Here is a 25,953-nt window from a genome sequence, read left to right as displayed (position 1 = left end):
AGGACTTTAGCAAATTTTACCTCCGGTACATCTTCAATATTGTTTCGCTGATCAAGCGAGCGTGCTGGGACCCTTTCCCACCAAGCCACAGAGACAGCAAGAGCCAACGAAGAAGGCACTCGTGATCGCGACTGCTTATAGGATCGTTCTGACCGGGCATAAACCAGATCAGCGTACTTGCATCGTCGCAGTACCAAGATATCTCCATCCCGCGGCGTTTTGAGCGGACGCCTTGCGACCTCGAGGTCGGGAAGGACTGTGCGGACACGACAGACAGGCCGTCAGGATGGATCAGGCGGCGGCGCAGCCCAGGAAATGTCCTGGTGTAGACTGCCCGAATGATGCCAGCACATTGCAATGTCCAAAATGTAAAGAGCAAAATATACCGAGTTTCTTCTGCTCACAAGACTGCTTCAAGCGGAGTTGGGTGAGTAACATGTCTCCAGAAACGCCTTGAGAGGCACGACTGACAGAGGTGTCCCAGAGCGAACATAAAGCAGTCCACAAAAGTAAGAATCCTCTGCGCAACCTCCTCGCCCCAAAAGTCGTTTCTGACCCCGACCCAGAAACCGGCCACTACAACCCATTCCCCAGCTACGACTACACGGGTCCTCTGAGGCCTGTATACCCACTATCAAAGAAACGAGAGATTCCGAAGTCGATACCACATCCCGAATGGTCAGAAAGCGGCATGCCCAACTACCCTTACACGAGAAGAAACAAAATCACCATACTGGACGACAAAGGCATAGAAGCCATGCGGGTAGTCTGCAGATTGTCCCGCGAAGTCCTGGACGAGGCAGCGGCAGCGATCCGACCAGGCATCACAACAGACGAACTCGACGCCATCGTCCACGAAGCCTGCATCAAGCGAAACGTAAGTCCCAGGACACACATCCCACCCAACCTCACTGACCGTATCCAGGCATACCCCTCCCCACTAAACTACAACCACTTCCCCAAATCCCACTGCAGCTCCGTTAACGAAGTCATCTGCCACGGCATCCCCGACCACAGGCCCCTCGAAGACGGCGACATTGTCAACCTCGACATCTCCCTCTTCCACAACGGCTACCACGGCGACCTCAACGAGACATACTACGTCGGCAACAAATCGAAAGCCAACCCCGACAACGTCCGTCTGATCGAAACGACCCGCCAATGTCTCGAAAAGGCCATCGCCCACGTCAAGCCCGGTGTGGCGATCAAGGAGTTTGGCGACATCATTGAGAAGCACGCCAAGTCGCAGAATCTCGGGGTCATCAGAACCTACGTCGGCCACGGAATCAACACACAATTCCACTGTGCGCCGAACGTGCCGCATTATGCGAAGAATAAGGGTGTGGGAAAGTGTGCGCCGGGTATGACGTTTACGATTGAGCCGATGGTCAGTATTGGGAGTTATCGGGATGTGACGTGGCCGGATAATTGGACGTCTGTGACTGTAGATGGGAAGCGGTCGGCGCAATTTGAGCATACGCTGCTGGTGACTGAGACGGGTGTCGAGGTCCTGACGGCGCGGTTCGAGAACTCGCCTGGTGGGCCGGTCGAGATGCCGGCCAAGGAGACGGTCACGAACGGGGACCACAAGTCGTGAGCGGCAGAACATCCCTGTCGACACGAGAACAGGCGCAGAAGGATCACGCACAGACTCGCGGCGGACGACAATCGGCCTCGACCTCACGCGGCATTCCGTGATGCAAGGATGGGACAGTGCCGTTTGGGATGTCTGAATGCTGAGCGGACTCTTACTCGGATCAAGGTCGTTCCGCACTGCTCCGGACTTCGGACGAAGTTGGTGACCACTCGCCAACATTACAACCAATCCTTGGAGGAATCGACTGCCTTGGCTATCAAGAGACTGATGACCATTTGGGATCTCCCTTAGCTGCTTCTGCGAGCCAGCGCTGTGGAGCATGGTGGCTGACTTCAATACTGTCACATTCGTGATAAAGAAGAGCCCATGACGTAAAGCCCGGCATCCACCCATCGCGTAGCAAGACATCACAGGCAACGGCATCAAGGAGCATCTCGGAAGGAGGAGTGGTGCCCCATGCGACTGCGAGTTACTGGAGATCATGAGCTAGTATGCTGTCTACCACGTACGTAGCTCGACGAGGCGATTGAGCTGCCACTCTCTTGACAGGAAGGGAGTGGGCTCACATGCTACAGGGATGAAAAATGGCCGAAAATACGATCATATATGTCCGTGCTTAGACCACGAGATACCCTCAGAAATGACAGCAGTTGACTTATTTTGCGTTTCCTTGGGGGTGTCCTGCGCAGATTGCAACTTCAAGACTGGCTATATGAGCCACTCCTAAGAGCTGTCGCCCCGACTGTGCGCAGCTGCACAGTCCTATGACCACGCTAGATCTCTCGTAAGACCTGCTCTTCGATGCCGTAAGGCGAGTCCGTTACATCGTCTTGTTGCATCATGTCGGTGGGAGCTTTGTGCGCAGAACACGCGCAGTCATCCCGTGAGCGTCGTGTTGAAAGTCTGTCGTGTCCCATCACTCATACGCAGGTACTACTCAACTTCTTTACCAGCGCCTTCTTCTCAATCACCGCCCACATCGACCGGCTCCTGCTGCCGTTGCCCGCGATCTTGGTTGTTTCTGAATCCACCTCTGCCGCCGCCACCCCCTCTCCTTCTCTCGCCACCATCCTGATAGCCATTCCGTTGCTGATATCCTTGATTATCATCATATCCACCACCTGGGCCTTCCCGCAGGAATCGCTCACGCTCTGCGCGCACGGCTTGCAGCACACTCTCCAGACTTCTCCGCCAGACGTTCAGCCGGCCTTGAATCTCTGCCCATTGCCGCTCGCCAAATACGCGGTATGTAGCGCGCTGCACGAGGAACTCCTGGCGGAGTTGCGAGAGTTTGCCTTCCACAAGGCCGGCGCGGATGGTGTCGATGACCCACATCTCGACGTCCTCAGCTGGAATATGCAACTCAGAGGCAATAGTGGAGTATGACACGGATCGGGACGGTGTGGAGGCGGCAATGCTGGCGAAGGTCAACAGGCGAATCTTCTTGGCGAGGACGTCACCAGATGAGCCGGAGAAGCCAAGGGATGAGAGGTCGTTGGTCTCGAGGAAGTCGGTATAGGCGGAGTAGTCGTCCGAGGAGAAGATCTCGAGGAGTTCGAATAGCGCGCTGTCTGATTTCGAGAGGGCTTGGATCGCATCGGAGGTCGTAAGGGGGGTAAAATCTGTGACGGTGGGGTTTGAAAGGGCTTGCACGAGGACTTTTCGGGCGAGGTCGTGCGCTTCTTGGTTTGAGGCGGCTGAGGGGGCAATGGTCTCCATTGCGCGCAGGTTGTACTTGTAGCCCAAGTCTTGGTCGCCGCTGGCGTTGGCGACGTCGGCTACGGCAACGTACAGGGCGCGGAGGTCTTCTTCATCGAGTTGCCAGTCGGAGGCCCAGGAGGAGATGTTGGCTTCGAGTTGAGGGATAAGGGCGTCGAATGCTTGTTGGGAGGATTTGGCGCGGATTACTTTGACGATGGCGAGGAAGACGTGGTAGCGGGTTTCGCTGGTTGGGGGGAGGACGTTGAAGATGGTTGTGAGGGTTGCGATCGCGAGTGATGAGCCGTGGGTGATGGCGCTGGTTATGGGTTGTTCGAGGTATGAGCAGAGGCGTGCGAAGAGTTGATCGCGGATTGAGGATTGTGTACAGAGGCTGATGAGGAGGTTGTATGCTGCTGTGAATTCTGCTGGCTGTTAGTATTGTCCCGGAGATCGTGACGGTTCAGTTCTACCTTTCTCGGGTGCCTTGTTGAGGTCGGCGGCCTTGGTGACCACTTTCTTGAGTATGTCATCTTTTAATTGTTGGACCTTAGTCTGGTCTGCTGATTGTGCATCCCCGGCTTGTTCTATTTGTTGTAGTTCCTCAATACTGCTTTTGATGTCCCCGCGCAGGCCTGCGCCTTCTTCGGCTTTCGCGACTCCGTCGATGAACTGCGCAAGTTCCTCCGACAGCTCGGAGAACGATCCCTCGATCAGGAGGGTATTCGATGGACCGGGCATCGTGATTGTGAGTGGTTCAGCGGTGTATGCGAGTCTCCGTCACAGGACTGAAGTCGTTGGTCGTTCAGAGGAAAATACGTGTGCCGCTCCGCGAAATCTTGGCGACTCAGCCTTGCTGTCTTTTTACAAGGCTGCCGCTATAAAGAGACCGGAGGTGGAATCTGGCGAATGCATGGCTAATGCCATGGCTTGCGAGTTACAAACACATCATCAATTGAAAGTCTTCACGGTGATAGCGCGAATACCAGCTATCTAGATAAGCGTCACTCCGTGGAGATTGGGAAATCAATCTTGACTCCGGACTTGAGGTTGGCCGCTTCCACGTACGGAGACCTCTGTCAAAAGTAATAGTACTCAGCACTTTGTCCATGTCCACCCGTCTTTCTTGATCCTGGCAACCAACATCAGACAAGCCCCGAGCAGCGTGGCAAGCCCAGTACCAATTTGAGCTGCCATATATCCACCTCTTCCGCCTCCATTCGTCTGCAATAACGCTCCTCCGATAGGCGGACCGGTCAACCCAGCTAAACTGAAGACTGAGAATGCCATGCCTATCCTCACTCCATTCTTCGACATGTCCTTGTTCAGGCTTGTGATCGTTGTCGTGAAGAGACACTGGAATGCTCCTGCCGAGCATCCGTAGAAAGCAGCAAACACGTACATGCCGACTCTAGATTTTACTCCGGTCCAGGCAAACGCGAAGATCGAGTTCAGAAATAGCAGTGGGATCATTCCGTTCAACGGTCCAACATATTTGTCGACAATGTGTCCGGTCAGGAGTCGTATGGGGACACCGACTCCGTTGAAGATCGTGATCAGGTTTGTGGACTCGGTATAAGACATCCCGATCACGTCACGGCCGAAAGATCCAAGCTATGCGGAGTCAGCACCGATGATCACCACTTGGTGAGTGTACTTACGAAATAGTAGGTGAAGAACAAGCCGCCAAAGACAAAACAGAAGGCCAGCACCGTACACAGATACGGCACTTCTCGAAATGCTGAAATCTCGGCGATTGGTCCTCCTTTGCGTGGTGGAAGTCGTGCTCTGAAGCAGGCGGTAGCTGTTGCCAAGCAAGCCAGGTTGACGAAACCAAGTGCTCGGATTGTCCATGCAAACCCGATTTTAGGAAGAAGTGATCGCACAATGATCGGGTAGACAATACCACCAACAGAATTTCCTGTGCTGACAATTGCGATCGCGAGCGCCCTGTTCTCCAGAAAGTATGTGGTCACGATCCCCATCGCTGGACAAAAGACGATCCCAGACCCGAGGCCTGTGCAGACTCCTTGACTCAGCAGTAGTTGCCAGAACGTCTTAGAGAAGCTGTTGCTGAATATCCCAACGACCTGAATGACGGCTCCCGTAACGAACGTAGGCAGGAAGAGTCCAGCGTCGAGGGCCCGACCTGAAAAGACGCTGACTGCAAAGATCACGAACAGCTGCAGGGACCCGACCCATGAGACTGTTGAAGGAGTCTCACCCAGCGCCTCCGTGTAGTATGTCTGAAAGACGCCAAAAGAATTTATGTATCCCCATGTCGACACACAAGTCAGGAAAGCCATCGCTACCTGTATCCATGCCTTAATTCCTCCTGTCCAAGCAGTCAGCATTCGTCCTCAGCCCGACTAGACCCCGTGGCAACCAGCAGAGTCACTGATCTGTGACGAATGCCTCTGCCTTGCTCTGATTCATTGGTTTGGAGAGGCGACGTACCATCTGGGGCAGGCCCTGGGTCGGTGATGTGGCGAGTCGTTACTCGAGACGCTGTCGCGCTGAGTACATTGCCTATGGTGGCCTTGACCTTTGCGCTGGCGGCGGACGTCGTCTTTTGCAACGCATCTGCTCGTCCAATATCATCGACGGCGGTTGGACTTCTGGTTAAGCCATTGTCGTCATACTCCTCGATAGCCTCGGGTTTCTCCAAGTCGCTGATCGTCATCTGTTGATATCTGGTGCGGAAGCTGGATGGCGGTCATGGACAACAGCATCCATGAAGACACTGGTAAAAAAATCCGGTCACAGAAAGAGCAGTAAGAGTCATTATAGACCGTGCCCACCACTCTTTACGCTTGTGGTGCATGTTCGCAAAATGCATGGTGCCGCACAACCGAAAATGGGGGTAATTTGGAGAAGATCAACTCATCTCGAGTGGAAGTCCGACCTCGCCAAGCACGGCTGTCGGAGATCGACGTCGACGTGTAGCAGCATGACAAGGTGCAGTCGTTAATGTCATTTCCATTAAAAGACATCATCAACAGCCGTTTTGGCAGGTTGCGTAAAGGACGATGCCGTCGCACCTACAGCCTGAGCTTTCTCGTCCTCGATGAAGACGCCCAGGCCAGCGAACGCCGTGAGTAGGGCTTCTTCGGCTGTCGCCTGAACATACAAGTCAATAGGCATTCCAAAGGGAATGACAACGTGGTCCGACTCACCTGGAAATCGAAACCGCCAGCAAGTGCACTTGATGAGATACCTCCCTTGGTCCAGTGCTCGTGATACTCATCCTTGAGTGTAAAGTAATCGTACGCAGCGTGCATTCCCTCGAAAGCGTCGTAATCAGGGATTCGAACAGGGGCGACGATCTTCCTCAAGCCTTGAATCAGACCACTAGGGTCTGCGACGCTGTCGTCAACCGCTCGTTTCTTGGGCTTCTGGCCTGTAGCATCCTTCAGACTTTTGTCGACGAAGTGATTGTTCGCTCTCTGATACTTCTCAAGCTTTTTGTTTGTGGCATTGACGTCTGTGTTAAGGATGAGATTCATCACCATAATCTCGCGAAGCTCCAGGTAGTCGTTGTAGGCTCTGAGATCCTCAAATTCGTCTTCGTCACGTTGCAGTCTGCTGAGTCAGCTTTATGTTGTTGGGACCGGTGATAATACTCACATTGCCTCTACTCGCTTTCGGATCTCAACCTCCCGCTCAACTCTGAGATCCTCGAATGTCTGCTTCCGCCAGTCCCGTTTCCACAAGATCTTGTCGCAGCCATAGACCGGGCAGTTCTTCGATCCAGAGTCCTTGTAGTGACGGTCGATGCAGCTTTCGCAGATCCGATGATAGCACGCGACGTTGATCTTGAACTGCATGTGCGGATTCGTAGTCTGGTCGCCCTTGCATACCGGGCACTGATCTGGCGCGGTGGCGATGGGTGCCATTATGATGGTTGCAACGATCGCGCCTTCCGGTAGCGGGTGCACTGTCGCGATTAGAGAGCGAATGAAAGGGTGACGGCGACAACGAGGGTGTATGTGATATGGAAGGCGATCACTGAAATACGGCAAGGCAACAACGGCTGACTAAGTCGGTCTTAGCGGCAAAATTGCCTGGCAATTGCTGAAATAGAAGTCCTTGATGTCTCCGTCGAACTTCACATGCTACCATTCCCGAGTCACTACGAACATCGTCAAAAGAGGCGCCGAAAGTCACGTCACGTCCCGCTGAAAGTGTTTTGAGTTGGGCTGAGGTCTTACACAGACTCAGCGCGGCACCTGAAGTACCTTGAACCTTGGAACACTGTGAGTATAAATCCACGCCTGCACGCGCTTTCCGTCTTTCTTCCATTCCCAGATCATCATCAAACTACGGACTGCAGTATCGACTAGCCAGGACTCATCTGCTTTGAGATCCGTACGATTGGAGGAAGCGTGACTAAACCATCGCCTGTACAATACTTCCTGTTGAAAATTCATCTCCCTTTGACGCGAGTCAGCCATGGGAAAAGAAACGTCACCTCGTGATTTGGAAGAGACTCTTCCTCTCCTCGAAGATTCTCGTATCAACAGTACTGACAGATCCGGCCAGCCACCTCAGCTATCCGACGAGAAGAAGCGCGAACATACAATCTTGATCATCCTTATTCTCTCAATTCTATCTCTGGGCGTCGTACTCGCTTTTCTAAGTCACCGCTACCCGTTCCTCGACCCATACGCCGAACTTTGCGTTCTCTACGGTCTCAGCCTAGTTCCTCGCGAAGTAGCTGCTCAGAATACGAACAACAAAAACGTCCTCCTCATACAATTCATTATGATAATCCTGTTCAAGATCAACCTCGACGGGCCTAAGTAAGCACTGAACTAGAGACCCTCCTACAGCGACACTGTACACTCCCGAGTGCAAATCACACTTTTCGCAGGTCTCCTTGGAACGATCACGGAAGGATGGACCCAATTGTGCTCCACAAGGTTGAGCAGCAACGACTCGCGCTTGAGGAAAATATTGCAAAGCTCCGGAAGTCCTTGCGCCACTGGCAAAATCTCGAACTCGACTATGAAGGACTACGTGAAGAATTCGATCTGCTGCCCGTCGATGCGTCCAAGGATGATTGCCTCCGTGTGGCGAAGGATTTCGGATCAGTTGCTGTTGGAGAGAAGGATCTACTGGAGCTGATAACCGAGAAGAATTCCACAGCCCGCACGCCGAAACAAGTGGCTGGCCTTCTGTCGAATCGGGTTGACTACGTGACTAGAAATGCTGACAGCATACGGAAGCAAATTACAGCGGAACAGAAAAAGCTGAATGCCCTCTTGCTTGTCGAAGAACCAGAAACGCGAGAAGATGCCATCCTGCCCCTTTCAGAAATCACTGAAATACTCGACGAAGACGGCAATGTGATCTCGAGCAAAGTCGATCGCCCAGCTTCTGGTGCGGCCGGCTTAGCTGAGGCATTAGGCAAAGCTGGTGTGGAAGGATTCAAACCCGACAACAACAGCGCAGATGTATCAGAAGATCTAGCCAGCACGAAAGCCACAGTCGCGACCAGCTCCAGAGCTTCTGACACAACGTCCCGGCTGGTAGAAGCCAGCAGTTCAGATGATGACGACTCCGAAATCGAAGAAGTCATTGACAGGTCGAATTTACCGGTTCGAAGCGGCGAGAACCCTATAGCCGTCCAATTTCGAGACACCGAAGAAGAGGCGCAGATTAGAAGGGAAATGCTGGAATATGGTCTAGATGAAGTCGGTGCCATCGTCGCCGAACTCGACATGCAAGAAGGCGACACCGATGTGTCCTACGACGAAGATGACGACAACCTTGTCATGGACTCCGACTTCGACGATGACGAAGATGACGACGACGACGAGTCCGAAGACGAGCACGGCCGTGTAAAACATCCTGTCATCTCCGAGAAGTACAAGCAGAAAATGCAAGAGCTGGAGAAGCGGCTCGGTCTTACTGACCTCAAGAACCTCGGACCAACGCCAGCACTACCACCTGACGTACAAAACGCGCTCGATAGGCCCTCGCCCGCGGAAGCTGCACGCAAAGCAGCCATCGCTCGAGATGAGGCAGCGCCAAAGCAACTACCACTGCGAAAGAAGCCAAGAAAGAGTGTCGCCTTCGCCGATGATCTCGACATAGCCAAAGAACGGCCAGTAGAACACAAGGCTGCAGAGAAAACACCAACAGCTACAGTCAACCCAATCGGCGAGACAGTCTTGGAACGTGATGTCGATCAAGAGAACGACCCGGCGCCTCCACCTCCAGCACCATCAACCAGCAAGCCAGCGTCTCGCTTCAAAGCCTCCCGGCGCACAGCGACCGGCACCGCGACTGCGGCAGAGCAGCAGCCGAGCGCCAGTAGCAGACAGTATACTCACGAAGCCGAATACGACCCCCAAGCAGACGCCGATCGTCCCCTGGTAGCACCCACAGTCCTCGAACGACCGACTTCGCTCACTTCTGCCCCACCCGATCACGATGCCATCGATGACGAAATGCACCGCCGCCAGATCGCCTTAGAGTACCACAAGATGCGCAATCAGAAGATCCACGAGCAAGGCGGGTTCGTACGAGACCAGTGGGACAGTGACGGATACATCGAGCAGGATGAAGATGACGAGTTGATGGGTGGAAACGTGCTGGTGAACGAAGAGACGGGAGAGGTCAAGAGAGTCAGTCGTTTCAAGGCTGCGAGGTTGCGAGGGTGATTGGGTTGAAGCAGAGCCTGATCGAGCCGCGACTGTCGCTCCATGTCCACGCAGGCTGCCTGCTACATTATCTGCTGACGAAAGTCTGGTCAACACGATCGTGACGAACTACGGTGACCACAATCACTCGTTTCATTCAGTCTGGTCCCATTATGCGTGTCCATGTGTGTCTTTCACGCCTTCTTACTTCCACATTTGCGTTACAAGATGGAGTCCCCAATAAGCAGGACCACCTCAACAACGACTGAGTGCCGATTCCCTGCACCTCCATGGTGGCACTCCAGGTCTCGGTCCTGCAGCTCAACTCCAAGATCAAGAACTCGCTCCTCTCTTCGCAACCCTTGCTTCTCAGCAAGCGGTAGCCGCGGAGTGTGGTTGTGTGAGCGGGGATCTCTGACGCCGTGCCTTTCTGCTGAAGACCACTCTAGTAGTAGGGGTGAGAGGCAGAAGTTGGTGGCATAAGGGGGTCGTTTCGCCCCGTACATTCGATCACCTCTATCGCGAATGGCTATAGGAGCCGGGGCAGATATCAGAAACACTGACACATTGAGAGGACAGATAAGAAAAGAAAAGTGCTCTGGCATTTCATTCATCGCGCCTCCGCTGCTGTGCTCTAGCGTCACAGGAATCGATCTGTCGCAAAACTTCGCTGAACGCTATTGATTCACAGCAGCACATATGCCCGCTTTTCCTTCTTAGAACGCCAGACGGTCCCTGATAATACAAGAGAAGGTACACCCGCAACGCCGATGCCGGTCCTGGTCCTGGACCAGCTGATGCTCTCAGATTCGTAATAAGACCCAGTGGTCTGTCAGTGCCCGGACACCTGTGATGTCTGGATCCCGCACTCCTCAAGCATGTTCTTTCATCAAGAAGCCTGGTTCCATCGCAGTGTCCAAGCCGAGGTCTTCCGAGCCCTCATGTCACTGACTGTATCCGTCCCGATCGATCTTGAAATCCATTTACCAGTCGCTCGAGTCGCAATCCCTACGAGCACACACAACCATCGCGCTTTTAGCCACTCCTCTTCATTCCCTCCTCAACATCCCTCAACTGGTCCAGGTTAACCCTGCACTCCTCCATTTTGGCAGCATGAACCCTCAAATCTTCCGCGATAGCGCTATGCTTCTTACTCTGCTGCGGCGCGTCGATCGCATCGTATCGCTCCCACGCAATGCCGTGCTTCTCCTTCGCCTGCTCGTACTGATCATTCAGCAGCTTCTTCATGTGGGCCAGTGCGTGCGTAGGCGGGATCTTGGGGCGGGCGGTGAGTTCGTCAAGAGCCATGTCGCGCATCATGATGTTGAGATGGGCGGTGTACTCGCCGGCCTTAGCGGTGGACGATTTGGGAGGCTCGGAGTTGGCTCGTGCGTTGGTGGGCTTGGTCTTATTTGTGTGGGTGAGGCGTTGGCAGACATCGCACGAAGCAATATGTTGGGGGTCGTGCTCGTGGAGGATTGCTTGGGCTTGGGTAGATAGAGCGCCTGCTTTTTCGGAGGACTTCCGCTTCTGTTGCTCTTGAGCATGCTGTTGCTGTTGGTGCTTCAGGGCGAGGGTGATATCAGGTATGATGTAGGCAGAAGTCATGTTGTCGTCGAGAGAAGGACGTCGGCGTCGCGAGATGTTAGAGGCAGCCGTGATGTCGGCGTTGAGGCTCTCTTCGGTGTCTTGGACCATGGCACGTTTGGAGCTGCGCTTGTCGTCGTTGTCTTTGCTCATGTGACGGTCGTGGTTGGGAGAGTGTGAGGCGACTCTCTTAGAGGAGATGTGGGAGATCAGTCGAGCGTTTTTGTCTGTTGTGGTCTTCTGTGTAGACTTGCTGGCAGTACTCTTCTGAATGCGCTGCGGAGATAGCTTTGGTGAGTCTGACACTCTGCTCAGATCGAATAGCTCTTCCTCGATGTGAGAGTGCTCTTCCTCATCGAATCGCTTCGCAAATGATGTTCTCTTCTTTGTAGTCTCTCGAAGCCGCTTGAGCTCATGTCGCGCATCGTCGCGTTCCTTAGTAAGGTCCGAGATCTGTACCAGCGCATTGTCGAGTTGCTCTTGAAGAGCTCGCAGTGACGCAACAATCTGCTTCTCGTCGGCAGGAATGTTGTAGTGTACATGAACATCGCGTAGACTTCCACGCTCGGGGAGAATCTGAGAGGAATTCGGCATATTGGCGGGCATCATGATCGACTGAGACACTGTGTTCTGCTTTGTTCTGAACCTCGAGCTTCCTTTGGCGCGACGATTGACGGGCGGTGATGAGCCAGGCGTGTACATGACTTGTTGACGGCCGACGTACGCGTCGATGGAGTGAATACTGCTGTAGTTGCTGAAATACGTGCCTCGGTCGTGGACACCGGCGTCGACTGGCATCGTGTTGGTATTCCTCGCGTTCTAGTGTGGCTTACCTGTGGTCGATACTGGCGGATTGATGTTGTCGTTAGTAAAGTCGAGGAAGTACGAGCAGTCGTAAAGTCGAAATTTGGAGAATCAATCAATCAACACTCGAATCGGCAAGCGTAAACAATGGAATGACACCCGCCAAGGCTTGCTCCAGGGCTTTGCATACCTAAACCCCGCCTATTTCACTAGCAGTCAGATCACAAGTTTAGCATATCGTGCATGAGCATCAGTGGCAGTGTTTCACCCACGGCACACCACAACGAACCTGTGGTTGCTCATTGCTGCTGCACTGTTTCAGCGTGTCGTGCACTTGTTAAAGTCTGAGATCTCGCATCTTCGTCGGCCATGGAAGCTGCGTTCGCGTCATACTACAACAAGCACATACTGTACATGTGTCTACGGCCGGAATTTATGCCCAAGGTATTGTTCATGAGCAAGCCACGGAAGCAGGCGCAGCTCAGAGCCACATGCCTACCTAGGTAGCCAAAAGAACGAGCATTGCCGGCAGCCCATTTGCCTGAAAAATGAGCGCCTACGAAGTACTTTCAGGGCCACCACTGCCGTTGGCTGACGGCATGAGAAGACCCCTGCCGTGACCTAACGACCCGCGTCCACTTCCCCAAAAGCCAAAGCTGACAAGCTGGTGCAAGATGCGATGCACCGCCAACTTTCCTCGTTCTCGTTGTCGATAATTATAGCCCCCATCATCACCTCACTATGAAGCGAATATACTGTACACTATCTGTCGTGCCTTGTCTGTAGTCATTGATCTCTTTGTACACTTCCGCCCTCCCACTCAGCGACATCGACTGCGAGGAAATCGAAATTGTCGAGTCCCCGTCCCCACACCTGGAAAGCACGATCTGCGGGTACTCGTGCTGAGCTGACGACGGCGTGCGGCGGCTCACTCGCCCATCAGCAGAGCACGAAATCGAGCAATTTGCACGATCTGCGTGCGCTCAGGCGCTCTCTGCACATACCACAATATAACGATAGAATCATGATGACCGCCCCATCGCGGTCGTTACGGCCCATCCAGAAACGCACAGTCGTCCTCGAGGCCCGGCAATCGAGTCCACCTCGAGACGGCAATGGCGGCGGAGGCGGAGGCAGCAACACCATTCTGATCATTGTAAGAGCGTCCACAACGGCAGAGGGCCTCCCAGTGGTTCCCCAAGGGTCCTTTACTGATATGCTTGTCCCCAGGTCGCGGTAGCAGTCGTCGCCCTTATCATTATCCTCACCCTAACGTGGACATACCTCCGCCGCAAACGTGCCCGGGGTCAGACACCGTGGATCATCCTGGCTTTCTCAAGAAGCGCTGGGAGGCCTGGAAGCCCCGCGAAAAATACTCTTCTCTCAACAACTCGACACGGACCAGCCTCAACGTAAACACTACGTACAGCGCCCACGAGACCGAAGAGCGAGCTGCTACTAATGCCGCGGCGGCCGGCGTCGATCGGAACACTTCCGTGCGCTCGGTGATGACGCTGCCCGCCTACTCGCACTCCCCACGAGACGAGGAGCAAGTTTTGGGCCGTGAAGGAGAGCGTGAGGGAATGGACACAGTTGTCGAGTTCCCGGAGACCCACGATGAGGAAGAGATACGGCGGGAGGAACAGATGGAGTCGTTGTATCAGATCCGGCTGCAACGGCGGCGAGAGATCGCGGAGCGGGAGGCACGCAGGCAGGAGCGGAGGGAGGCTCGGGAAGCTGGCGATACTGCCCGACTGGAGCAATTGCGGCGTGATTCGCGGGCGAGAGCGAACAATCAGAGCACCAACTCGCTCAACGGCGGACTGAGCGTCTCAGCTGCGACGATGGTCGCAGAGCACCAGTCTCGTAGTCGGGATCGCAGGACCTCGAGTGTGGCGTACGCAAATGTAGGGCAAGTGCGCCATGACGGGACGCGAATACGCGCGAACAGTTCCGAATCGGAGCGTGGTGGGTTGTTAGATAATGCGGCACCGATGGGCGATGATGGAAACTCACTACATCCATCGATGACCACAGGACGACCTTCGACTGGCCGCGAACGATCCGGGTCCTCGGCTTTGAGTATCTCCACAATGGCATCGGACGTTGAGAGTCCGGAGCCACCCCAGGAACCTCAACTCACGCAGGAGGCGACGCTTCGTCACACCGGCACACCTCCTCCGACGACACAACCTCGGACTCCTCTCCAACAGCGACTCGCTTTACGCCTGAGGGTAGCACAGAAGGGGAGAACGATATCGGCGAGGCTCGCATCCCACCTCCATCGACTTCCATCACCACGACTGACATCGCCAACAACAATACCGACTCGCCGATGTCCCCGCCTCCAGGCTGGGAAGCACCTCAAGATTGGGGTGATGCTCCGGCATACCAGGAGCGGATGGCGTCGCTGCGGCGGCAAGCTACAGGTCCCAACAGGACTAACAGCCAGCGTGCATTCGACGAGATGAGTCGAGCTTCCACGATCGAGCCGGCTGGAGCAGCGAGTGGCAGCGCACCGCAGCTGCCGGCCTTGGTGAACCTGCCAAGTATCAGTGTTGTGGGAGCGAGTCTGCCTGGAAGTCCGGTCAGCCCGTTGGAAGGGGACAGCGGGAGAAGCAGTAGAAGTCCGGTAGGACGATCGAGAATGGGTGGGAACGAGGAATTCATGTCCTGAGAAATGGAATCGAAAAGTTGAGAGACTTGTAGATGACAGAAAAGTGAGCTTTTGCGCTGCAGCAGGAAGGAGAGGTAGCAGGACGAGGACGCGACGGAGTTGCTGAGACTGAGGGGATTGGAACCCTGAGGAGACGGCGTGAACGATGCCGCTGAGCGGATGAAAGTATCGAAGGAGATGCAGGAGTTGTTGATAATGAAGCAGCTGACGAAAATGAGGACGATGGAGAAGTCAAGGAGATGAAGGTCAAGGGAAAGAGAAGGCAAAGGCGGTACAATTGAAGACGTTCATGCACGAGGAACTGCGGCCCAATGTCCTGGTATGTAGTATGGGACGTCAAGAGAGTAGGAACGACTGTGACGAACGTGGGACATGAAAAGTGAGCGGTTCGAGCGATTTGGCTTGGTCTGACATTCACTTGATATGAATCTGGATATATCTGTGGATAGATGTATTTCCCTCTGGAGACTGCATGATAGCGAAGGCGTTGGGATTTGAAGGTCATGGCTAGGTACATAGGCACACAACACCTAACACCTGCATACTTATCTTCTGAGAATTCTGAAAAAGCAGAAATTGTCATAGGAGTTCGAACGATTTCATTTGAATGTCGCTAAGACCGCAGCTCTTCGACGTGCAATCAAGCGTGCCATAGACGCTGCTGACTCCTCCATGGCCAACTTATCAAGTCGCTCCTTCTCTAAGACCTGACTGATGTCCGTGATCCGGCATGCAGTGCCAGTGATCCTGCCATGTGATGGATTCGACGATGCGAGATTGCTCCTGTCCATCGAAAGCACCTGTCGACAAGCTTCCGCATGTGCAGAAGTTACTCTTCCTCCGCGGCTGGAATCTCATGCTCGCAATACCGAGTATTGTGAATGGTGATTTAGCGGACGATACCCTCGAATCGATTCTTGAACCATTTGACACTGTCATCCTTGCCGACCTTGTGTGACCGACCGACAGCAGACTTTGTCCGTCTCCGTCTCGCAACGCGTGCACCTGGCCGAGTCCTGTTCCCAGTTGTCAGCATGATTCTCCCCTATAACATCGACCTTCTCGACGTAGTGTATACTCACATGCAGCAGTAGAAATCCATTCCATAGATACCGATCGCAGGATCATACTTGATGCCCAAATCGATGTGCTCTGAGATGCCGAAACCGAAGTTGCCAGTCTCGCTGAAGTTCTTCTTTCGCAACTCGTACTCCTTGACCTTCAGACCGCGCTCGAGAATCTCTTCAGCTTTGGGACCACGGACGGTGACGTGTACGGCAATCTTCTCGTTACGTCGGATACCGAAGGAGCGGACGGTGTAGCGGGCTTTGCCTGTTGTGGGGGAGATTGTTAGTCATTGTTCAACGAGCTATATCGCTCTCGTATTTCTTGAAGTCTCTCGTTCGATGAAGAATAGAGAGGGTTGCCGTACTGTAGACAGGAGTTTGACCACTCAATTGTTCCAACACTTTCGCAGCACGGGTCAGTCTATCACCAGACTCGCCGACCGAGATGTTCAAGACCAGCTTGTCAATGCGCAGCTCACGCATAGGGTTGGAGCTCTTGTCATTGCCTTCCGCCATCTTGGAGTATGTTCCTGATGGTGGGTTTAACGAAGAGGACAGAGTGTTTGTGTGAGCTGTCGAAGTGCGCAGGTCGACGATTGAGAACTGAAGTCGTCGCAGGTGGAGCGGAACTTCTGCAGAATTCGGAGTGTGCTTGCCAAGACCAAGAGTCAGACTAGCCTGCTTTCGACTTAGCGCGATATAGCACAATCCCCAGCTTGTTGGAGGTGACAGCCTTGCATCTTTTTTGACCACTTACACAAATCACACGTACCGTCATTTCGAGCCTGCTTCCGTCTTCTCGTACCCAAGACGACCCAAGTAGCCATCGACCTGGCAGCGTAGAGGAAGCCGCGGCTCTCTCCCACGCAACGCTCATTTTTGTACAACCACAAAACTTCGAAGAAAGTCGCACTTCGGTGTGCAACACACCCATCATGGCGAACAAGCAAGGCAAGATGCAGAACCTCGTCAACTACCGCATGCGTGTCATCCTGAATGACGGCCGGCAGATGACTGGGCAAATGCTCGCCTTCGACAAGGTACGACACCCACCCGTTCTCCCCTCCCTCATGTTCCCTATTGTCCCCAGAGCAACACTGACTAACCTCTTTCCCTCCACAGCACATGAACCTCGTCCTCGCCGACACCGAAGAATTCCGCAAATCCCGCAAACGCGCTGCCGCCCGCCCTGGCGCGCCCGGCGCCACCGACTCATCTTCCGCAGTAACCTACCAAGAAGAAAAACGCACCCTCGGCCTCGTCATCCTCCGCGGCACGAACATCGTCTCCTGCTCCGTCGAGGGCCCGCCCCCATCTGACCCCTCTGCTCGTCTCGGCACTAGCGCGCCCGGAGGCGGTGCGGCGGCGACAACACTACAGCCTGGCATTGGTATTTCGAGACCAGCGGGACGTGGGCTGCCTGTAGGCTTGGGAGGACCGGCTGCAGGTGTGGGTGGACCACCGCCGCCTGGAGGATTTGGGGGTGGGTTACCGCCACCGGGGATGCCTGGTGCTGGTCCGCCGGGTGGTTTTCCAGGGAGGGGTGGTCCGCCGCCAGGTTTTGGAGGCCTCCGGCAGGGTTTGGGGGTGGGCCGCCGGGCGGTGGGAGGGGCTTTCCGCCGCCGCCTGGGTTTGGTGGACGGTAGTGAGGGTGTATGGTATCTTTGCAAAGAGCGATGGATTGCTCCAGGATACAAATGATCCAAGTCTTATCCGCTCATCAGCTCGAACGGCCGTCCAGATCAGGTTCCGAAACGTTCGTCTATCATTCAGAAACAAGACTGCATCGATGGTTGTCGTTATATCGGCTTAGCCCCAGATGAGGGCACACAGCATATGGATGGATACGCGCGGCCCGGCCCAAGATCGACGGATGGCTTTACCTTATAGTTCGGATCATCAGGAAGCACTGCACGAAGCAAGGCCGCCACGTGGACGAGAAAGTCGACACAGCTATGCGCAAAGGGCGAGGCACCCAAGGAGTGTTGCATATGGATCAAAAAGGTCGGCTCAAGCATTCATGGGCAAGAAATGGCGTCAATCACGTAGATGCCTCGAAGATCTTCGGAATAGAGAAACGGCACAAGGCACAACGTCTGCACTGTAGCAGGCATTCGAGTCAGAGCACCACAGCGCGACTTGCGAAATCAGCAAGGTCGGGTCGGGTAAAAAATGAAGAGAGACAAGATTCATCACTTCTTCTCAGCTCCTGATATTGGTACCTGAGAAACTGCTGGTCTACAGCAGTGGACCTGGTGAGTCCTCGACTGCTATATTCCCTCCCTAGTCAGCGCACAGCGCCGTATAAGCGAAGGCCTCCCGGCTTGTCAATCCATTACGAGTAAATCTCACTTCCTTCTCAAAACTTTGAAAAGCCACAGCCGGGCACACACAACGTACAAATGAAAGACGAGTCTTAAGGTCGATCAGGCAGAGCCCGCCCCGCCATGCTTTCTGCTATCCTCAAGAGCGAACGAATACAATGGCTCTCTGACAAAGCTCCTTCTCTTCGGAAAGCTGAAGGCCACCTCATGACCAGGGCCCACGCCAAAGACCGGTAGAACCTGACCACTGGCGCTTCCCGCCGGGCGGGCCCCGTGGCATCGCGGTCGCTTTCTAGTCATTACCGCGTATCCCTAGCAGACTCGAAACAGGCTGGGTTTCCGATTCTTGCTCACCAGTGGTAGGAACTTCAGCCTTAGGAAGAACGGCTTGCTGATCTGAGCTTTGCGCTCGTGGCACATTTGCCTCAAATTGTACGTTCGATACCGAATTCTTCTTGCTGGGACCTAGCTTGCGAGGCTTGCGACGCTCCGGGGTCTCGACTGTGGTAGATCCAGCTTCCGTGCTGGGTTCTGCTGGTCGCGTTGAGGTACTGGGAACCTCGGTCTTGCTCTCAGAAGCAGTGACGGCTTGCTCAGTGACCGGCTCCGCCAGAGGACTCCTCGGAGGTGGAATCTGCGCTTCGCCCTTGGTCTCTGACAGTGGCTCTGGCTCTGTCAGAGGCAGCGGTGTTGTCTCTTGCGCCTTTGCCTCAGCACCGTTCGTCGTGCCAGGAGTATCCATGCCGTTGACCGGACTACTGGCGCCCTCCTCGACTGGTTCCTGCACGGTTTCATGCTCAATATTCTTGGAGGCGTCCACATAATTTGGGCCTTTCTCTGCATATGTACCAGCGACATCGATGTGATCATTATGTGCTCGACCTCTTGATGTGCTGTCCTTTGCGGGCTCGCTTGACTGCGCTTTCTCTGGAGACGCAGGCTTTACATGCTTCGCTGCGACAGGGCTCCTGGGTGGCTTTGAGTAATCGCCATCTGCATCCACGTGGTCATGGTGGTGGTGTCCTGTGGCGGTCTTCCCGTTCTTTGGTGTCTCGATCTTTTTCGAACCTGGGGTCTGATGTACAATTCTGGCTTGCTTGGGCGAGGTAGGTGTGACTGGAGTGATCGGCAATTTCTCGCTACGCGCTTTCTGTCCATTAGCACGATCGTGGTGCGCTTGGCTGTTCAAGCTTGGTCTAGGAATTGGCTTCGTTGACGTCGGAGCTGCAGCCTTACCTCTGGGTGGGCTGTCTATCTGAACCTTGTCGTGGGTCTTCTGAGAACTCGCTTGAGTTGGTCTCATCATCCTTGCCAGGAAACCATCGTCTGGCTTGGCTAAGCTCGCGCGTGACTTTGGGCGATCTGCCAACGATGCTCTCGACGCCTTCTTGGCCAGCGATGCTTGAGTGCCTAGGGTTGAAAGTCTTGGCTTGGTGCCAGTCACTGCCGACTGTCTTCTAGGAGCCGGCTTTTTGGGTTCTGTGTCGATGGACGAGCGCTCATGGGCTGCAGAAGCGGCTGTCGTAGCCGTGACTGCTGAGGGCAGCTTCACTGGTCGATCCGAATGCGCTGGCTTTTTCGTTGTCTCGACTTTTGGTGCTTCATGGTGTGACGCATACGCTGCAGTAGTGGCAGTGGCTGCTGAGGGTAGCTTGACTGGTCTGTCCGAGTGAACAGCAGGCTTTTTCGTGATTTCCACCTTGTTCGGCCTGTTGTGCGCTGCTGACGCTTCTGTTGCTGCTGTCGCTGCAGACGGTGCCTTTATCGATTTTGCTGGCGACTTTGGAGCTGAGGTGGGCTTTGCTGGCGACTTCGGGGCCGACGCTGCGGCAGCTCTTGGCTGGTCTTTCCGTGTGCTAGATTTCGCAGGCGATCTCGGTGTTGTGGGACTCTGAGCAGAGTTGGTCTGGGTTGCCTTCTTAGTGTACTCCCTCCCTTCAGCTGCCTTCTTGGCCGAGTCTGCAACTCCCTGTATCTTTGCAACTCCGCCCCGAGGCTTCAGTCCAGCACTCGTGGGTGTCTTTGGTGACTTCTTTGGCGACTTGTCTGAACTGGCTGTAGTCTCGATAGGTTGCGGATTCGGCTTGACCGCTGTCTTGGCCTTGTCTTGGATCTTCTTTGCGGCATCTGCAGCTCGAGCGCCGATACCGTTGGTCTGAGGCTGCTTCTGCTCGTTCGCCGTCGTAGCAGTCAATGGACCTTTCGATTTCTCTGGCAAAAACTCCATCTTGTTCGGCAGCTCTTTGCTAGGTGTGGCCACAAAGGACGATCCCTTCAGTATCGATCCCAGTCCGTCACCTGGGCTCTTCTCCGGTGTCGATTTGGACATGCTCAACGGCGGCCCATCGACCACGCTTGACTCGTTCTCTTTCGAAGCATCTGCCATACTGCTCACGTCGCTGGCCTTTCGCAGACCCCAGAGTTGTCCTTGCTCTCCTGATCGTTCGACTGCCACAAAGCTGGCTCGGACCTTGCTCACAGGTCTGCTGTGACTCGAAGCAACTGAGTTGCTTGGAGATCGGCCTCTGCTTGGTGGAGAATTCGAGGTATCGCCAGTCTTATTCTCGAACATAGCCCGGAGGTTTCGTACACCGCCAGACATGACTGCGGGAGTAGGAGGTTAGCCAGGAAGCTCTGAGAGCCGCGTTCAACACTGCACAGGCGACGATAATGACATAGTGAAGACTGCTATCGCACTCGATGTCGACAGAATGCTGCAAACCCGCCTAGCCAAATTGTTTCGGAGTGACAGGCCTGGCAGCAGAGGGGGAAAAGATGTGGGCCAACATCTGAAATGCCAGGCTAAGCAGTCAGGGGACAGGGGCAATGGCTGACTGCGTGCCGTTACAGAATGCAGCCCGGCTTTTGAAACACGCATGAGGGATCGAGTCAGGGCTTGTACTTACATTGTTCACGCTGATATGCTGGTCTCCAGATCAACAAAATACAGTAGATATGTCGATGTGAGGTACGAATAGACGCGTTGGCGGGACGTGTAGCAAACCTTCCGCTGCAGCGGCCATCGATTTCAGTAAATCGGGTAATCACGTGACTTAACAAGCAACCCTGACTCGAAAGCAGCTACTACTGTACATGACTACCTGCTGCTATCTTCAGTCTTTGGGTACAATCTGTGCAGTAGCGGCCGAGCCTGTTTCCGTGACCACGCATGTCAATGACGATGGTCGTCGTGAGAGACCTGACTCCAGGTCGGACTTAGGCGAGAGTGCTGCTGGCTCGTGTTCGGGAGTCCTCCACGAATACATCAGATGATGATAAGCACCACACATCACACTGCCGCCCAAAATGTTGCCCATCAACACTGGTAGGATACCTTTCCAGATGTATAGCCCAATCGTGACAGACGGATGTCCTACCCATATCGACATTGGTATGAAGAACATATTGGCAACCTATTTGGAGAGTTGTCAGCGTTGTCGTGGCACGGATGTGAAGTACTCACAACATGATCAAAGCTCAGAACAACGAAGGTGAATATTGGGATGTATAGGGCGACAGCTTTAGCAACCAAGCCTCGGCCCTGCATCGCGAAGAAACACCCCAAGCACACCAGCCAGTTGCAGCCTATACCGCGAAGAAAAAGCATCGGCCAGGTCGGCTTGACTTGACGAGTCGTCGCAAAGTTGGCAAGCGCTGTTTTCCAGGGGTCGCTGTCAAAGCTGCCGCCATCTGTTATCTATGTCAGCTCAGTCATCCGGGCTGGAATGAGACCTGACATACATCCAAAGATGACGCACACCATGAAGAGAGCACCCGCCAAATTACCGAAGAAGCTGATCACCCAATGCAACAAAGCTCGCCATATCGAAAGCCTTTGATGGAACACTGCGATACTGGTAAACTACACAGGTCAGACTATGCCACCAAAGCGTGACGAAACATACCATGAATGATGTTGTGCAGAGATCAATGCCAGTCAAGGTGACCATAATAATGCCAGGTGGAAAGACAAGAGCAGCAAGCAACCGACCGACGCCTGGCATGGTCTCGTTCAACTAAGCGACTGGTTAGCACGAATCATGAGCTTATGGACGATCTGCGTACCGAAGACGATGTGGAAACCGTTAATGCCGATGCGGCAGCAAACGAGAGCAAACATCCAGCCCCGACACCGGAACAAAAAATCCTGAGAGGATGCGTTCTGCCTTTCTTTGTCCCTGCCTCCGCCAACATTGGCATAACTTCCGCGGGGGGTACAAGGTCGTTCATAGTGTTCTTTGGAATAGTATACCTTATCAAAGGTTGGGCATGAAGGCTCAAAATCTCAGAACACAACGGCGCGGGTTGTTGAACTATTTCTACAGCCAGGAGTAGTAGATCTCGGACTATTGAGCCATTAATACGCGATTTTAGCCCATGCTCGCTTCGGCTCGGCACTGAGCAACCATATGCACATCATTCACGACCACAGCATGCGGCATCAGAGTCAGGGGTGTTTCCAAGCAACCACTCCGAGACTACATCATACAGTCAACGCTTGGCCCTGCCAGACTAGACCGCGACTCGACTCCAGGCCAATTTCAGAACATTTTCCCAACGATTGCAAGCACCTTTCCGCGGTGCTTATTATCAGCTCTTTTCTTATCCACGTCCCATGACGGTCAAAGTGGCACGAGCTCAGGAACGACAGCAACGACCGCTACAATGTCTGTACATGACAGCATCCTTCCGTCGGAGATTGGCATCGCAACTGCTTGAAACACCGCTGAGCCAAGTAGCCAACCGTAAGTTTGTTTGCTGTCTACGTACTACTTACGACTTCAGAATTCGCCCACAGGAGGGACCGTGCGGCACCGTTGCGCCTTGGCTGTGTAACCACTCGAGTGGCCCTCAGCTGGCCGATGAGAAAGATAAAGTGGCTTGCCTGTCAACGTGAGTGACAATGACTCGTTGCTGCAATGGGCCGAGACCTGCTCCCTTAGCCAGTCTGCTTAAGGCGAGGTGCTTGCCATCCATACGCTCGCAGTTGAGGTGATTCAGCCATTCTGCAGGCTAAACCGGCCTCGGAACTCTCAACAGACTGTTGCGAAGCAGTCTGGCCACTCTTGAACAACAAAATACGAGGACACCCCCCCGCAAAAATGGCTGACTCCACCACTAGCTCGAAGTCCAGAACTCCGCTAATGACGGACCACCATTTCCGTCGCACACACCAATGCAGGCACGAGACAAGCACTTTACGCAATTCGGACGGCCTCGCTCGGAAATGCGAGGCTACACGATCGCCAAGCGAATAGTCAGTCGACCTTACGAGGCTGAAACATCCTTCAATGCACGACTGCCAGGGAATTTTGGTCTGTCTGTGCACTGTCCAGGAGACGCTGAAGACTAGTGAAGCCACACGCCTTGACGTGGCTGCGTCTAAGAAGCTGAATCCGCAACCACATTGTTTGTTTGCCACCACCATGCTCTCTGAACTCGCTATCGCTGGTTCGAGACCACTGATGAGATGGCTTGAATGCCCACGTGGTCGGCTGAGTCGGCTAGGCAGGCTTCAAGCCGTGACTCATGAGCGGGAGACGCTCGTCGTGATGTAGACAACGTCGTTTGGCTCTGCTTCCGGCCCTCACCTGCTTCTTAGGACTCGGAATTGCTTTACAGACACGAACCAGAGCACTGACTACCGAGCTCGTCATGATCATAGCACCTCAGCGGGCTGCCTACGCCTCAGACACCCTTCAGAGCACTAGGCACATCTCCGTTCCCACTCAACCTCATTTCCTCGATCTGTTTCCCATACTTCCTCCTATATTCCTCCAGTGTATCCAAATCAATCCGACTGCCTCCGCAAACCACAATCACCACCTTGCTCTCCCTGTTCAAGTCGCCCCCAACCAGCTCTCTCAGCCTGTCCGGCTCATACGCCAGCGCCACACTGACTCCACATGCTGGCTCAACCAACATCCTCTCATCGTCCGCAAACCGCCAGCAGCCCATGGCCGCTTCCGCATCGGTCAGCACAGCACTGACGACATTGTTGGAGGGGTCAGATGCGAGCTCGAACGCACGATCCGCCACCCGTACTGCACCGAGGGAGGCCGCGATGGAGGTTATCCCCGGCAGGGTGACTTGTTTGCCTGCTTCGAGGGATTTGTGCAGTGACTCTGCTCCCACTGTCTCCGTCGCTATTATTTTAGTCTTCGTGCCGTTGCTAGCCGCTTCGCGACCAACCCAGCCTGCCTTTTGCGCGCCCTGAATGACGCCAGATAACAGACCTCCGCCGCCGACGGAGCAGACGATTGCATTTGGTCTGTCCTCTTCTCCTAACTCCCGCATTTGCGCCTCGATCTCCCCAATCATCGTGCTGTGCCCCTCCCACACATCCTCATGATCGAACGGCGGCACGTAGATTCCCTTAACTCCACTGCGTGCTTCCGCGTCCGGCATAACGGTTTCCCGTAAGTACTGGTCCGCCTCAAACCAACTATGCCCGTGCACAAGCACATCGCTCGCCCCAGCAGCCCTTAGCTTCGCGAGGATAGCCGGCGACGCTGACGTCGGGAGCGCGACCGTGCACGGGTAGCCTAGCGTAGTAGCAGCTGAGATAGCTGCTAAGCCTGCATTACCACCACTCGAGATGTAGAAGTGGATTTCGGGTCCAGATTGCGTAGTGGTGCCGTTGATGGTAGGAGCTGCAGACTGCGAAGCAGCAACGGCCGCTGCATCGGCGGCTTTGCGGACGAAGTTGCCGATGCCGCGGGATTTGAATGAGGATGAGGGCTGGAGGTTTTCGAGTTTGAGGAAGATCCGGCAGCCGGCGGAGCGGGAGAGGATGGCGGATTCGACTAGGGGGGTGCGGCGCCAGAGGGGGTGTTGTGGTGGTGATGGTGGGTTGTTGGCCATTGTGGCAAAGAGCTGGGGTGACTGAGCGGCCTTATATTGGAGTGATATACAATTGGCGAGGCCGGTGTATCCGATGTGCCCTGGCGTGAGGGTTCGTCGGTGTGGCCGCAGGTCTGGGTGTGAAGTAAAATTTGCCTCGTTGCTGGTCGCCTATGCTTGCAGTCCTGTCGTTGACAGAAGTCCCGGAAGAAGTGATCGGACAGGTCTGATGATTGGGATCTGTCGCTTGCAGCGTTGAGATTGGCACTCTGGATATATGCCTGCTGTGTCCGTATATAGATGTCGAGGATGGCCTTGGCCAGGTCGCAATCGAAAAGCAAAACTCTCGTGCGCGCCCTTCGTTCAACACCCTGTGCAGCCGAGCAACTGCCACGTCGTCACTACAGCACTGATTCACAGCTGAGTCACCACACTTGTAGCGGTGAGAAATCGCCTCTGACAAGTTTTGATGTTGAAGCATTTCCATCATGATTCCATAAAGTATCGGGCAGCTCTGGTTCCGCGGGCCGACATGGGCACGCGCTAGAGAAACGGGCAAGCTCTACTGGAGACACAGCAAGCTTGTGTAGTATCTCACGCAGCATTGAACCTTCCAGGTTTCAGTTCACGTCCTCGCTATGGGCTTCCATGGAAAGAATCGAGAAAAAGCCGCCTCATGCCGCAGCTTGTTGTCACGGCGATTCCTCCT

General features: G+C 54.4%; 12 protein-coding genes across 12 annotated transcripts; 4 read left to right on the top strand and 8 right to left on the bottom strand.

Annotated features, from left to right (window-relative positions):
* Positions 1 to 286: 286 nt before the first annotated feature.
* AB675_283 (Methionine aminopeptidase 1) lies at positions 287 to 1,597 on the top strand (the record flags this gene model as incomplete). Its single annotated transcript, XM_018142843.1, has 3 exons — positions 287 to 427; positions 485 to 877; positions 926 to 1,597. The coding sequence occupies 3 exons, from the start codon at positions 287 to 289 to the stop codon at positions 1,595 to 1,597; spliced, it is 1,206 nt and encodes a 401-aa protein (XP_018005542.1).
* A 963-nt stretch (positions 1,598 to 2,560) lies between these two features.
* Positions 2,561 to 4,036, bottom strand: AB675_282 (Eukaryotic translation initiation factor 3 subunit M; the record flags this gene model as incomplete). The annotated part of the gene is made up of 2 exons (XM_018142832.1): positions 2,561 to 3,720; positions 3,769 to 4,036. 2 exons carry the CDS (start codon positions 4,034 to 4,036, stop codon positions 2,561 to 2,563), a joined length of 1,428 nt encoding a protein of 475 aa, XP_018005648.1.
* A 338-nt stretch (positions 4,037 to 4,374) lies between these two features.
* On the bottom strand, positions 4,375 to 5,978 carry AB675_281 (putative transporter MCH4; the record flags this gene model as incomplete). Its single annotated transcript, XM_018142821.1, has 4 exons — positions 4,375 to 4,427; positions 4,477 to 4,909; positions 4,957 to 5,630; positions 5,753 to 5,978. 4 exons carry the CDS (start codon positions 5,976 to 5,978, stop codon positions 4,375 to 4,377), a joined length of 1,386 nt encoding a protein of 461 aa, XP_018005726.1.
* A 299-nt stretch (positions 5,979 to 6,277) lies between these two features.
* Positions 6,278 to 7,191, bottom strand: AB675_280 (RNA polymerase II transcription factor B subunit 3; the record flags this gene model as incomplete). The annotated part of the gene is made up of 3 exons (XM_018142810.1): positions 6,278 to 6,415; positions 6,472 to 6,877; positions 6,923 to 7,191. 3 exons carry the CDS (start codon positions 7,189 to 7,191, stop codon positions 6,278 to 6,280), a joined length of 813 nt encoding a protein of 270 aa, XP_018005833.1.
* A 556-nt stretch (positions 7,192 to 7,747) lies between these two features.
* AB675_279 (uncharacterized protein) lies at positions 7,748 to 9,963 on the top strand (the record flags this gene model as incomplete). Its single annotated transcript, XM_018142798.1, has 2 exons — positions 7,748 to 8,097; positions 8,169 to 9,963. 2 exons carry the CDS (start codon positions 7,748 to 7,750, stop codon positions 9,961 to 9,963), a joined length of 2,145 nt encoding a protein of 714 aa, XP_018006029.1.
* A 1,014-nt stretch (positions 9,964 to 10,977) lies between these two features.
* AB675_278 (uncharacterized protein) lies at positions 10,978 to 12,327 on the bottom strand (the record flags this gene model as incomplete). The annotated part of the gene is made up of 1 exon (XM_018142787.1): positions 10,978 to 12,327. One exon carries the CDS (start codon positions 12,325 to 12,327, stop codon positions 10,978 to 10,980), a length of 1,350 nt encoding a protein of 449 aa, XP_018005576.1.
* Positions 12,328 to 13,360: 1,033 nt separating this feature from the next.
* AB675_277 (uncharacterized protein) lies at positions 13,361 to 15,010 on the top strand (the record flags this gene model as incomplete). Its single annotated transcript, XM_018142777.1, has 3 exons — positions 13,361 to 13,489; positions 13,524 to 14,445; positions 14,481 to 15,010. The coding sequence occupies 3 exons, from the start codon at positions 13,361 to 13,363 to the stop codon at positions 15,008 to 15,010; spliced, it is 1,581 nt and encodes a 526-aa protein (XP_018005572.1).
* Positions 15,011 to 15,899: 889 nt separating this feature from the next.
* Positions 15,900 to 16,593, bottom strand: AB675_276 (60S ribosomal protein L11; the record flags this gene model as incomplete). The annotated part of the gene is made up of 3 exons (XM_018142766.1): positions 15,900 to 16,026; positions 16,093 to 16,342; positions 16,443 to 16,593. 3 exons carry the CDS (start codon positions 16,591 to 16,593, stop codon positions 15,900 to 15,902), a joined length of 528 nt encoding a protein of 175 aa, XP_018005480.1.
* A 419-nt stretch (positions 16,594 to 17,012) lies between these two features.
* AB675_275 (Small nuclear ribonucleoprotein-associated protein B) lies at positions 17,013 to 17,778 on the top strand (the record flags this gene model as incomplete). The annotated part of the gene is made up of 2 exons (XM_018142756.1): positions 17,013 to 17,117; positions 17,200 to 17,778. The coding sequence occupies 2 exons, from the start codon at positions 17,013 to 17,015 to the stop codon at positions 17,776 to 17,778; spliced, it is 684 nt and encodes a 227-aa protein (XP_018005669.1).
* Positions 17,779 to 18,693: 915 nt separating this feature from the next.
* On the bottom strand, positions 18,694 to 21,003 carry AB675_274 (uncharacterized protein; the record flags this gene model as incomplete). The annotated part of the gene is made up of 1 exon (XM_018142745.1): positions 18,694 to 21,003. The coding sequence occupies one exon, from the start codon at positions 21,001 to 21,003 to the stop codon at positions 18,694 to 18,696; it is 2,310 nt and encodes a 769-aa protein (XP_018005954.1).
* Positions 21,004 to 21,514: 511 nt separating this feature from the next.
* On the bottom strand, positions 21,515 to 22,405 carry AB675_273 (putative formate transporter; the record flags this gene model as incomplete). Its single annotated transcript, XM_018142734.1, has 4 exons — positions 21,515 to 21,814; positions 21,865 to 22,091; positions 22,143 to 22,263; positions 22,307 to 22,405. 4 exons carry the CDS (start codon positions 22,403 to 22,405, stop codon positions 21,515 to 21,517), a joined length of 747 nt encoding a protein of 248 aa, XP_018005949.1.
* Positions 22,406 to 24,089: 1,684 nt separating this feature from the next.
* On the bottom strand, positions 24,090 to 25,265 carry AB675_272 (L-serine dehydratase; the record flags this gene model as incomplete). Its single annotated transcript, XM_018142723.1, has 1 exon — positions 24,090 to 25,265. One exon carries the CDS (start codon positions 25,263 to 25,265, stop codon positions 24,090 to 24,092), a length of 1,176 nt encoding a protein of 391 aa, XP_018005853.1.
* Between the last annotated feature and the right edge of the window lie 688 nt (positions 25,266 to 25,953).

This window comes from Cyphellophora attinorum (assembly GCF_001299255.1).
Source record: "Cyphellophora attinorum strain CBS 131958 chromosome Unknown Contig1, whole genome shotgun sequence".
NCBI classification, from domain to species: Eukaryota; Fungi; Ascomycota; class Eurotiomycetes; order Chaetothyriales; family Cyphellophoraceae; genus Cyphellophora; species Cyphellophora attinorum.
The sequence above is the reverse complement of the archived record's forward strand: the minus strand, read 5'-3'. Positions and strand labels throughout refer to the sequence as shown.